This window comes from Microtus oregoni, unplaced genomic scaffold, assembly GCF_018167655.1.
Source record: "Microtus oregoni isolate MIOR12 unplaced genomic scaffold, Mior012 000016F_ref0000370, whole genome shotgun sequence".
In the NCBI taxonomy this organism is placed as follows: Eukaryota; Metazoa; Chordata; class Mammalia; order Rodentia; family Cricetidae; genus Microtus; species Microtus oregoni.
In genome coordinates, this window is record NW_024543075.1 from 30242075 (window position 1) to 30255564 (window position 13490).

General features: G+C 47.3%; 1 protein-coding gene across 1 annotated transcript in view; it reads right to left on the minus strand.

The window, feature by feature from the left end:
* Positions 1-263: 263 nt before the first annotated feature.
* Insc (INSC spindle orientation adaptor protein) overlaps positions 264-13490 on the minus strand; it is a 110154-nt gene continuing 96927 nt past the window's right edge. The window contains exons 10-13 of the mRNA XM_041666940.1: positions 9615-9681; positions 6661-6816; positions 5275-5351; positions 264-861 (exon numbers count right to left, since the gene is read on the minus strand). Of these exons, the coding sequence (XP_041522874.1) occupies positions 733-861; positions 5275-5351; positions 6661-6816; positions 9615-9681 (429 nt within the window). The 3' untranslated portion in view covers positions 264-732. The remainder of the gene's footprint in view (positions 862-5274; positions 5352-6660; positions 6817-9614; positions 9682-13490) is intronic.

The window sequence follows — 13490 nt, forward strand, 5'->3', positions numbered from 1 at the left end:
CACTACCCTTCTCAGAAGCCTTCTGTAGAAGATCAGGCACTGTACCTCAGCTCAGGACTCTTCACCAAGAGGTGACAGATCACCAGGGTGGAGGAACTAAGGGCAACTAAGATGAAGTGTCTTCAGAAACACATTTTAAATGTACCTGTAAAACCAAGACAGCTCTCTCTGTACTTTGTTGGAGAAGATTCTGCGGCATGGAACCATGAGAAGCAAAAACTGAGTTTAAAATACAATTCAAACATAAAATAAAAGGACACATTTTCCATAGTTCTGTTTATTAAAGGAAAGCATTTCCAATTGTGAAATTTGCTTTCAATTTTTGAAGAGTAAAACTAGCTTTTAAAAATGCCAGGTAGTTAAAATACCCCGGTTCAAAGTTGTTTTGTTTTTAACTAGGCAAGAGTACATACTGAAAAGAGAGAAAGTATCACAAGGGGAATGAATCACCTGTGACAACCTGTCATGTGAGCATTGACACAATTCAACTTCTGCACCAGCACAGCTGCAGAAGTCAAAAAGAAAAAAGAAAGAAAGAAAGAAAGAAAGAAAGAAAGAAAGAGAGAGGGAGGGAGGGAGGGAGGAAGGAAGGTTAATTATTCCCGAGGCCCACCTCCTTTCCTCACTAACGAAGATTTCCCTTTCTATTTCATGTAAAAAAATAAATTACGTATAAATAAGGAGGCGAGAAGAGCTAGTGTTCTGAGGAGTGTCCACTGTGTGCTTCTTCTCCTACACAAAACTCTCCTCCATGTTGCTACACAGCAGGAAGGAATCCACAAGCCGAGGCTGGACCAGCTGCTGAAAGTCAGAGTCCTGGAGGCCTTCTGGGCAGACCCCAGCCAACCGACGCAGGGCAGCCTGGGGAGAAAGCAGAAAAGAAGATGCAGGTCACACTGGGCCCCACAGAGGAATGTGCTTCCTTCAGCTTCCCTGAAATGTGCTGTGTTAACAAGGCAATTGGAGCTGATTACCAGATGCTTGTCCCATGACACTTTAGTGGCCATTTTGGTCACCGTTGTGCCCTCATCATCATGTCACCTGGTTTCATTTGCACTTGAGCCAATGTGGCAGGCATCATCTGGAAGCTCTTAATGGTTTTAATAACAGTCTGCTGTCTCAGGTTTTTTTTTTCCTAATCACTCTGGGAACCTGGACATTTTGAAACTGTTGTTTTGAGGATCTGGTCAACTTAGTACCATATGTAAGTTCAAAATATGTTCTTCTCAGAGACTGGGACTTCCAGAAGGATCCATAGACTCAAGTTATTATTCTCTGATTCTCTGAGTAGTTTACAGAAACCAGGCTTCTTAGCTCACCCACAAACACAGGAGTCCTTCACAGAGCACTAGGAGATGGGAAGGAAATGAAGGAAATGGAGTCCAGGTGGTTAAGGATGCTGTGGCTGAGAAACCTAAGTCAAAGAAGGAGGAGCAGGAGTGGAGGGCAGAACAATGAACCAGCTCCCCTGCTCATCCCACTGATGCCTAGGCTCACTACTGCTCCTGCGCAGGAGCCTTGCATATATGCTTCTGTATGACACGTCCCTCCTTCTCTTCACTGTGACACGTCCCTCCTCTTCACTGTGACACGTCCCTCCTTCTCTTCACTGTGACACGTCCCTCCTCTTCACTGTGACACGTCCCTCCTCTTCACTGTGACACGTCCCTCCTTCTCTTCACTGTGACACATCCCTCCTCCTCTTCACTGTGACACGTCCCTCCTTCTCTTCACTGTGACACGAGTCCCTCCTTCTCTTCACTGTGACACGTCCCTCCTTCTCTTCACTGTGACACGTCCCTCCTCTTCACTGTGACACGTCCCTCCTTCTCTTCACTGTGACACATCCCTCCTTCTCTTCACTGTGACACGTCCCTCCTCTTCACTGTGACACGTCCCTCCTCCTCTTCACTGTGACACATCCCTCCTTCTCTTCACTATGACACGAGTCCCTCCTTCTCTTCCTTATGACATGTCCCTCCTTCTCTTCACTGTGACACGTCCCTTCTTCTCTTCACTGTGACACGTTCTTCCTCTTCACTGTGACATGTCCCTCCTTCTCTTCCTTCACTGTGACACGTTCCTCCTCTTCACTGTGACACGTCCCTCCTTCTCTTCTCTATGACACGTCCCTTCTTCTCTTCACTGTGACACGTTCCTCCTCTTCACTGTGATACGTCCCTCCTTCTCTTCTCTATGACACATCCCTCCTTCTCTTCTCTATGACACATTCCTCCTTCTCTTCACCATGACACGTCCCTCCTTCTCTTCACTATGACATGCCCCTCCTTCTCTTTCAACAACACTCTCGTCTCCCCAGTGAAGCCGTCCTTGGATACCCTAACAAAGGACCAATCTGTGTCCCTCTCCCTCAGCACACACCCACAGCTCCTGTGCCCTCTCAAAGCCTTGTTCTCAGAGTCTCCTTTCTTGGGAGGGTTTAAGTCAGTCATCCCCAGATCTCATTTCCAGACACTCAAGTATAAAAACAATTGCCTACTGCCAGCCACTTTGCCATGGAAAAATCAATCCTGTTTGCCAGGGGCAATTCATGCTGCCATTTCCTCCACAAGGGAGAAAGTAATTGAATCATCTTATCCTCCCCTCACCTGAGGGCAGTCATCAGACCAGAAGAAGGCCCTGGGAACAGAAAAGAAGCTCCCTACTCCATTGACCCGGCTAGGCTCCATGCATCTCTCATCTTGCTGCCCAGAGGCATGCACTCAAATATTGGAGCCTTTAATAAGCCAAGCAAAGGACATCCACCAGAATCAGTGGCTAGGGGATGGGAACAAGTCAACTAATTACAAAGTCATGCAAGACTTAGTATTCAAACTCAAGGTCACGTAAAAATACAAAGGTCTATACAAAGACTTTCACCCTTAGAACATTCTAGAATTGGGGGAGACATATGAATCTTTCTCAAGTTAGAATAGTGAGACCAGTGTCATGAGAAATTGGGAAAGAGAGAGAGAGAGCATGGCCATAAACAAGAGGGTCTGTTCAACAGGCCCAGGCCTCCACAGAATTTCAAGAGTCTAGAACATGAATGATATGGATTATATCAAAAGACAAGCAGGGAAACTGAGGAAATGCACTGTGCACTCCCTGCTTTTGTATCACAGAGGGCTCCTGGGAAACATCATTAGATGGGTATTTCAAACTGAGCCTCCAAGGCTGAACAACAGAGTTGTAGAGATGGTGTTTGTTGGTGTGTGCGGAAAAACAACACTTCCAGGCAGAGACGGACAAGACCTGGAAACTATAGGAGGCCTTCAGGCCCTAGTGTCAGGTCAGACCCACAGTAAGAAGGGCAGAGTTGGTGGACAGTAGGTGGGGCAAGTCGTGGAGAACACCGTCAATTCCACGCAAGTTTGATGAAAGCATCACAAGGCAAATTCTCACGGGAGAATTCACTCAGCATCTGCATGGCGGCTGGGTTAGAACGAGGCTCTTCTCAACTCTCAAGAACAAATGTCATCCCTTTCTATTTAAAAGTTCTCTGCCTGAAGGTGCATCCAAACTTCCTATGTTCTTTGGAGAAAAATGCCAGCAGTAATAGCGACAAGCCCTCACAGCTGAGGTAGCCTGCAGTTTCCCAAGTGCTCTCTATGCCCTTGACTTCACCTGTCAAGTCCTTCAGTCAGGCAGTTGCTGCGGCCAGAGCAATGAAGATTAGGGGAGTTGGGGTTAACCATTATGTGTTTGTCAGGCTATGAATTTCTCCCCATTTTGCTTGATAGGAAAATAGACTCAAGAAATTGGAGGAGAAAGGGTTCTATCTACTGATCCTCACTGAAACAGCATCTCTGGTTGTCACTGTTGCTGATCTCTGGCCTTGCTCTATAACGGAGATCGCAGACCCCATTAAAGACATGGAAGGTGCCTTCAAATGGTATTTACTACCATGAGCAAGCGCGGTTTTAATATGCTATGTGCATAAATATTGAATAGTGGTTTTAACAAAATTGGTGCCCTTTTAAAACTCCACATTAATTTTTTTATGCATTTAAAAATTATTTAGAAAATGGGAGAGGAACGTGTTGAGAATAAGTATTCCAGAGGGCATGGGGGAAAAGAAGGGGTTAATGGGGGTGAATATGATTGAAATAAATTATATACTTGTATGAAATTGTCAAGAAAAGAGTCCGAGAAGAGGTTTAAAATCTTCACCAGACTTCCCAAGGCACAGAGGAGATAAGAATGTCTGGTCTGTAGGAGAGCACTCTCCTATCCACAACTATAGCCCCAAAACCTAGGAGAGGAAGAGGCACATAAAACCATTCAACAAATAGTTACTAAATATGAGCTAGAGCACTTTGACCTATTCAGTGACACACGCTCACCAAAGTACAGCCAGCATGGGCCTGCTGATGGCAACGGCAGCTGCCTTCTACAGCTCCACGGTGCTCATCTAGAACTCCTGGAGATGAGCTGAGCTCAGTGAAGAGTGGGAAAGGGCAGGGCTTTGTGATGATTCAAGTTGAAGAAACCCTGTATTCACTGCTATTCCTGTGTGCTCTTTTAGGGCCCAAGAGCTGGCTCTCTCTTCTACTGGCTGTTTCCCCCATGATGCCACACTTCCAGCTGTCCTGCTACTCTGTGCTGGGGCTCACCACAGCCTCCCAGGGGCTCCTCACAGCCCCACAGGGAGATAAGTGTGAACAGAGCATCCATTGCCCATCTGCTACTGTTGGTTAGTACCCTAGTCCCCGGAAGTGAAAAGCTCCCAGGATGCACTTGCTGGGGTTCACAGAGATCTTAGGAGATGGTTGAGTAACCCTCACTGTCCTTTCTTGCCCTCTCTGGTCATTTCCACAGCAGACAGTGCACCTAGTCGGCAAGAGGGCCCCGCAGAGTTTCCCCCGGGAGGAAAAGGAGACTTTCCTCATAATCTGTTCACTTTGGACAGATGGCTGTCTATTTCCTGGTCCCTGTGTTCTGGGGGCTCCATGACATCAACCCTACCACTCAACAGCCCTCCAGACCACCTCTCCAGTTTTAACAGGCCCTTGTGGGTCCCTAGACCTAAAAGGTCACTGGGGTTGTGGGGATTGGGTGGGGAGCAGCTTCTCTCTCCTCATCTTTTCCTTGAGCTTCATCACAATTTTATCAACTAATAGTAATAGAAAACATCAACATTGCCACCTTAATTTGAAACCCAAAGCCTGAAGAAAGATCAAGGCATACCCAACTGTGGTCGAACCAGCTGTCCTGACCTCAGTCTACCTTCCTGAGAGCTTTGGGGGAAGTGGAGGGCAGCTGAGAACTCACCAGGCAGGCCACGAGCACAGCGTCGCTGCTGTTCCGCTCAGAGGGCGATCTGCAGAGCTCAATCAGGCGGGACATACCTGCACAAGACACAAGGAGAGCGTCACAACTGGCTTAGAGAAGCCAGGCCAGGCTGACCCAGGGGCGCTGGCCAGTTTCACCCATGGTACATATTAGTGCCAGTCTCCAGAGGGGCAGCTGAACCCACCTGGAGGAACACTTTCAGGAGAATTTCTACTTTCCGCTCAAGGGCAAGAAAAGTAGAGCGTCCGAGCCAAACCCACACATGTCAGAGCGCTGGACTGGGCTCATCTTTGGTAAACGGTACAGGCGTGTTTTCCGTTTCTCTGAGCAAGGACTTGGGAGTATGTACTTCCAATTTTACCAACACAATATTTAACATTCGCACCTGTGCACTGGGGCCTCACAACTGTGTATTCCTCCAACTGGCTATGTCAGTCAGAAAATAGACTTTAGCTAAAATTATAAAAAACTATAGACCCCATTAACATTTCCTGAGGATTTATTGGGAAAATGCTGTCACAAGCCAAAGAAGATACATGCCCTGCCTAAAAACCTTCTTCAAACCACCGGATCAGCAGGCCTACGCTGCCTGCCAGATGTACTTTGAGCATACTCTCAAGGTTCTCACATGCAGATCACTTTATCTGTCGCCACCCTGTGCTCGGGGCTGGCATTGTCGTCCTGTACAGCAGTGGTTCTCAACCTTCCCAGTGCTGCGATCCTTTAACACAGCTTCTCAAGTCGTGGTGACCCCCAACCACAAAATTATTTTCATTACTACTTCATAACTGTAATTTGCTACTACTATGAACCGTAGTGTAAATATCTGTGTTTTCAGGTGGTCTTAGCCAGCTCCTGGGAAAGGGTCATTTGACCCCCAAAGGGGTCATGACCCACACCTTGAGAATCACTGCTTCAGAGCTTAGTGTAGAATGGAGGTTCTGGAAGTTTTAAGCAAATAGGAAACTAACAACCACGGAGAGAAATAATGGATCCTCTGCTGGTGAGCGAGCGAGTATCACTACTTAGATAACAGAATCAATGAATCGCTGCATGAATAAACAAGCGAATGGAGAATGAGCGAAAACTAAGTGAATAAATGAGCAAATGGGTGTGAAAGAAATAATCGGGTTCTGAACGACAAGGAGTCTGCAGGTGCGTCAATACTCTGGCCAGCTTTATCTCTTGTTGCAATCTAGACTAGGGCTACACCCACGGTTTCTACCCCTGCGTTTCCCACCACACAGAAGAGTGGGCTTCACCCCAGTGAGTCCTAATATGCGGCCCACTGACACCACCATGAAACCACAGCTACTTCTACCCCAAGCTCCCCATCCCATTCCAACCACAGCCAGCATCACTTACAGCTGAGCCGCACGGCCTCCTGGGCCACATCTGGGTCTCGGCAGAGGCGGGCGAGAGTCACCGCAGCTTTCTGCTGTACCCTTTCACAGGCTGCCACTTCAGCAGGAGTCCCAGACCTTGGCTTCTCGGACAGCATACCCATGATGAGCTGGACACCTGGCCATGAAGCAACAAGCAATGTGGACAGCTTAGACTTGCTCCCAACATAGAACGAGGGGGGCTGGCTGGACAGATGGAAGCAGAGCGCAAGCAAAAGCAAAGGTATAGTCTCAAACACAAGTGGGAGACAGATATGACCACCTCTTTCTTCTCATCTGGAGGGATGTGTCTGATTCTAGTCTTACACTGTGTTATGTGCACAGTAAATGCTCAGTCCCCTCAGACTTCACAATGGTCTCATGGGCATAGCCATGGTAATTCTACTTTGATGTCCAGAGCAGGGTAAGCCTGTTGTCCAGAGCACATATCACATAGGGGTGCTGGGTGGAGCTTGGAAAACTGGGCCCATAACCTTGTCACCTCTGACAGGGCTGCATCTGAGATAGGTCACAGGTGTTGAGTCCTGTGGCAGGAGGTGTCTTAATTGTAGGCTGGGGAAGCAGCAGAGCAAACAGATTCGCAATGGGAGTCCCAGATTGAGGCTGCATCTAGTTCACGCAGAAGCCTCCTGTCTCCTCCCCAAACCAGATCTGTCTCCTGAGTGTTCTATAAAGAATACCCACATCCATGCCACTCGTCTGCCTTTGCCCACCCTTTCTGAGGGGAATGCCCCATTGCCTCTAATATCTCCCATTCTACAGGTTTACAGCAGAAACCCACCTTCTGTATGAGCTTCCCTGACCCTCCACGATCTTAGCCCTGATCAGCTGTTCCAGCTGGGAACTTAAACTAGACATAATCTAAAGATATGCATTACTTTATTTTGTTGCTTCAAGAATTAAGTTGTATGAAAGTTGATGAATTCCATACAAATCTAGATTACTGATTTCTAACATTTATCTTCTGAATTGGCAATAGTGACTCCCACACACATTTCTGTATGGCCAGAAGCTTATTATTCTTGTTAATTTCTATTTTTGCTTTTGAATTAAGACAGGGATGTGCTATGTCTGTCAGGATGGCCTGGAACTGACTATGTAGCTGAGGCTGGTCTGGACCTCCAATCCTCCCACTGTAGCCTCTTGGATCAGTAATTTGGGGCATGTGCCTCCACGCCTGACTTAAGCTTACTATTACTAATAAGATCAGGCTAATCCTTATCCACCTCATCTATTTCACTGTCTGGATCCTGCAGGCATCCGCATTTACAGCCTATGACTTAGCAATGGGTTCTCAGAGCCCAGACTACCTAACAGGGTTTTCCTTATTGAGACCCAGGAGTCTCATGACTTCTAGTGGTCTCTGGGTAAGTCACTGTCATTTGGATCCCCCAAATCCTGTTCTGCACTTACAAATACTGCCTTCCTCAAACTCTTTCTGTGAAATCCCATGAGACTGCCACTGGAAGAGGTGCTAGGCCTGGTTCAGAGCTCACCCTGGGCCAGACACTATGTGGACACTCTTCCTGGTTCTCCTCACACGCCTCTGAGAGCAGGCATCACTGTTCCCACTTTTCAGAGGGAAAAGGGAGGGGCCACACTGTTCACAAATAACAGCCATGATTGCAGCCCACCAAGTATGGCTCCTGTGTTCATTCATGCTCTGATACCCCCCTGCCGCCCTCTGTGGCTATGTTATTTTATACACCACACTTCAGCCAGGGAAGGCCCTCATTCTGCACAGAAAGAACCTTTAGGACAAAACTGGGAGCTCATTAAACGCCCTGTCCTCACTGCCTAGCTCGATGCCAGGCCAAGGTAGGTTTCCATCAGTATGGACTCAGTGAGAGAGTCAACAACACTTTGTAAGCCCCAGAGTGGTCTCCAGATGGCAGCTATCCCAACCTCAAAGGCACAGGCAAGTGGCAGCCTGCTGTCAGCGGCCACTTCAGCCAAGACTCCAAGTGCCGAAGGAGGAGGGTACAAGTGACACCACGCAGCCTCTCCTCTTGGCCTCAGCTGGCTCAGCACAGTTTCTCATTATTAGCTCAATCACATGAAATTAACACAAAATGGTGTGTTTCAATTAGTCGTGGGGAACAGGGAAGTGCATGTTTGTTAAGATAGCGGGGCAGCCTGGGGGAAGGGACTTTAGGAGAGCAGAGGTACCCAGGCTCCCAGCTCACTCTCATTAGTGGCTCAGGTCTCCAACAGCTTGCTAATTGCCCCCTTATTCCTTAGTCACAGGAAACCCTAGCCACCCGAGCTCTGCTCCCAGCTGCAAGGTGGCCACCTTGTCTTTTGACAGAGACTGCTGACATCAGCCTTCAGGCAGATAAGCCCAGTTCCAGCTCTCCTTGACCGTGGACACATAAGGTAAGACAGAGGGCCAGTCGGAAGGGAGATTCCCATGGAGGGTGTGGGGGCAGCCCAGATGTCCTCTCCTCCTCCTCTCCCTCACTCCTTTTCCTGCACACCAGCTTTCCATGGATGCAATAAGGCGGGAATAAAGCAACACCTCCCCACTTTGGGACAACCTTACCTCCCTTACTAGTTTTTTTTTTTGTCCTCATGTTACTATTACAACCTGGCATTATCTTTTCTATTTTCTAACTCCCACTAGAACTTATTTGCCAATGAAGGCAAATAAGCATTTCACTTTTGACCAAGATATACACAGAATTCTCTCTCTCTCTCTCTCTCTCTCTCTCTCTCTCTCTCTCTCTCTCTGTGTGTGTTCATGTGTGCCACATTTGTGTATTTGTATATGTACATGCTCATATAGACATAGAAATGTACGTCCATATATATATATATATATATATATATATATATATCTGCACATAGGATTTATAGAAGCTCAAGGGCATGTGACACCATATACTCTGATGGTCCACGGGGCATGCCCAGACATACCATTCTCCTGAATGATGTCAGAGGCACACTGCTCCAGCACAGACATGTTTGCCAAGATGGTCACAATCTGGAAAATGAAATTGAGAAGCTATGAAATAGACATGTACATTTCCCATGGTACTCAATGAAGGCAGGTCAGCTGGGGGCTGCAGAGCTTCCCTTCGGTCTGGCTCCTGTCCATCTTTCCATGGTATTGTCTTCTATTCTCGTGGGCTCCTGCCACGCAGATGTAAGTCCCAGTGACTAATGCCCATTAATCAGTGGGTGGCTATGGCATGATTGTCTGGAGCACCCAGTAGACAACAGCCTCACACTGGATGAAGATGAGGCCAGGTCATTTGAGTGCAGGAACCCTTTTAGCATAACCCCTAAAATTTAGGCAAAATTGGTCCCTTCCATTCTGGCTTGATCTCCTGACTCTTTGATCCGCCTTTGACTGGGTTCACCTGTGTCAATGTCCTGACGCTGCCCTTCAATGTGAGCTCTAGGCAGAGAGCATGCACCAAAGGTAGATTCTGGTGAGAAGATTAACTTAGCCACACTTTATACGTCTATGGTATTCAAGCCTCAATTACAGATCACACGGGAGGACTTTGCCATTAATGATCGGATGCTGACATTCGATGAACATCCAGGATTGGTTGCAGTTTCTTAGGTTTTAGCACACCTGTCTCCCACAGCATGATAAAGAGATCTCATGTCACAAAAATGGATTAAGGAATATCCAGCAAGAGACCAAAACTGAAGTAATAGGGGCGGCGGAGCTGCGTTCCCAGCACCCCGGCCGCCTGCTCGGCTAGCTTATGCCCCAAAATAATTACACAGACACTGTATTCTTTTAAGCACTGCTTAGCCCTTTAGCTCTAGCACTTACAGGCTAATTCTCACATCCCGATCAACCCATCTCTAATAATCTGTGAGAACCGGTCTTACCGGGAAGATTCTAGCCTAGTCCATCCTGGGTTGGAGCTTCATGCTGTGAGAGGGGCATGGCGTCTCTCCCAGGCATCTGCTCCAGAGAGGAGAGCTGTCGAGACTGAGCTCACTTCCTCTTCCTCCCAGCGTCCTGTTCTGTTTACTCCTCCCACCTATCCTCTAACCAATAAAATGGGCCAGGGCAGTGCCTTTATTAGCCAATGACCTTCCTCCATCACAAAACTATAAATGGTATAAAAAAATAAGAAATTAAAAGAAGTTAAGGATGGAAGTATGGGCACTATGGCCAGAGATGCCTGCCATGCTGTTTCTAAAAGAAACCACACAGGGAAAATGTGCCTGTCTCTCCAGAAGCAGAGAGTATGCACAGATGGTGATTGAAATTAATAGTAAGCTAAAATAGTATTTCTCCCAGATGTGAGCCACTCCCCAGGCAGCTTCTAGCGTGCTGGTGGGGTGGTCTAAGCAGAAGCTGTGCTTCTGCCTCTGAGACGGTGAAGGGTAGTGTGCAGAGGGCAGTACAGGAGGCTTTGGTCCTGAGCGTGGACAGAACAACAGCATTTGCCGAGAAAGAGCACCTGCTGGATTTTAGCTGGCTTGTGTTAGCATATCACTCTCCGTAATAAAACATCTAAAAGCCCCCCTAAATAGAAAGGAAAAGGTGTCATAATAGCAGAATATCCACCTCCACCTCCCTCTCAATACACGTTGACTATGGAGACAGTATCTCTATGCATCATCTTCTCTCCACCAAGACTTGGTCAGGGGCTGGATTAAGTTGTGACTGCAGTGAGATTCTGTGGGGAGGCAGGGAAACACCTCCAAAACCTTGTTCTGAAGTCAACTGCAATGCCCAGGGTTTCGTGAGAGAAGTGGTGAGTATATAGTGAATGTTCTCCTATTTCAGAATAGGAAGTATTTTGGGGCTCAGTGGAGGAAGGTAGAGAGAAAAGATAGGTTATAGATCCAGCCCTCAAGTGGAAGGTTCCCCAAGAGCCACGAAATGCACAGTCATAAAAAGATGTAAGGGATCAAGTCTGTCAGCTTCAGTGCATCTGGCTGTCTCTGGGCTCATCATAAGAGCAGGGCACAGCCTGTTCTCACCACACAGAGGCTGCCTTGCTCCACCCATCACCAGACAGGCATTTCTAAATACAGACTCTTGCTTGACCTGTACATTCATGAAAAAAAAAAGAAGGAAGGAAGGAAGAGAAGGAATGGGGAAGGGAGGAAGTAAAATAAAACCTTTGTCTGCGGCAACGGCTTCATTATATGGCAATCATTAGCGGAGTCAGAGGCACCAGGTAGGTCTTTGTGTTAGACTAATTTAGATCCTGTTAATGAAAATTACTTCCTCCTTACAGAGCCTGTACCCCATGTGGTTTTCTGAGGTGCAGATGAAGTAATCAATTAAGCACAATTTGAATAAATGCCAATTATGCCCTGCTTGGAGTCTCCCTTTTGAAACCTACTTGTATGCACCATGATAGAGAGGGGCAAGATGCCAATGTTTTCATCTAGTAGTTAGCTCCTACCACTGCAGTTTTACCCGGCTGGAGGCAAGCTGGCAATGCTGTCAGGATATGGAATGCGGGAGTCAGGTCCACGGTTTCTCCTGGCCCAGGTTTATTCAACTGGTGTAAAATTAAGACCTGTTTTTCCTGACCCTTCTATAGTTACCTGGTGAGCATAGAGGACATTTGGCCTCAAGAAATCCCTACATGATAGGTAATGTAAGCTCAGATCCTGACTCTGTCTCTTGCTATCCTCATGACTCTAGAAATGATACCCGACCTTCTGCACCTTAGTTAATGAAAGAGTATATATTTCCTATTGCTGCTATAACAGATTACTGCAAACGTAGTAACTTAAAACAATTTTATTAACTTGCCATGCTGGAGGTCTGAAGTTCTAAACAGATCATATTTGATTGAGATGTGCGTGCACGCACACACACACACACACACACACACACACACATATTAATTCTGGGGGCTCCGGGGGAGAATCAGATGAACTGTAATATGTTTGACATGGACCTTCTCTCTCACCTGTGCTGGGCAGATAGTTTAGGGCTGCCAGAGTTTGAACTCCAGCATCCAACTGGCAAGTTGAGAAAGGCCCAGGTTAAAAGGCCCCAGACCTTGAACAATTGATTCAAGGAACACTAGCAATGTGACGACAGCCACATGAAGGGGCTGAACTCTGCCTCATGCTTATGGATCAGATGTGAGCTCTTGGCTACTGCTCCAGCACCATGCCTGCCTGCCTGCTACCACGTTCTCAGCCTTGAAAGTCATGGACTCCAGCCCTCTGAAACTGTAAGCCCTGAGGAAACTCTTTCTTTTATGGGTTGCCTCAGTCATGGTGTTTTACCACAGCGACAGGAGACTAAGGCTGAGCCCTTCCCAGCTGGAAAACAACCAGTGCCTTCTATGGCATTCGAAAATCGCCTTTCATTTGGCATACAAAGGCCTTGGGAAAATTGAAGTAGATAGCAAATTACCCCAGATCAGCAGGTGTTCTCCAATGTCACTAATTCAAAAATAAACGTTTCTGATTGGTAAGAAGTGGGTTGGTCAAGTTTTCTGACAGCTGTACACACAGAGAAAGTAGTTTTCTTGGGCTCCCCTAGAGCAGGTGGTCCAGAAATCCTGGCTTGCAGGCAGACATGAAGACTTGGTCCAGGATGTATAACCTCTTAGAACTCTCAGCAGTCACGTTGACCACACGCTGACTCCACAGCATCCTTCCTCACCTGCTGTGCTGGAGGATAGCCCTGGAGGAGACTGCAGTGCGTGGAAGACAAGTGAAGTATGCCCAGAACACACAACAGAGACAAGTGGTCTCGCCTGACAGACCCTATGACACAGAACACCTAGTGTACAGCTAATGCTGAGTCATGGGTACTTCCATGTCACCCAGGGATTCAGACAAAAA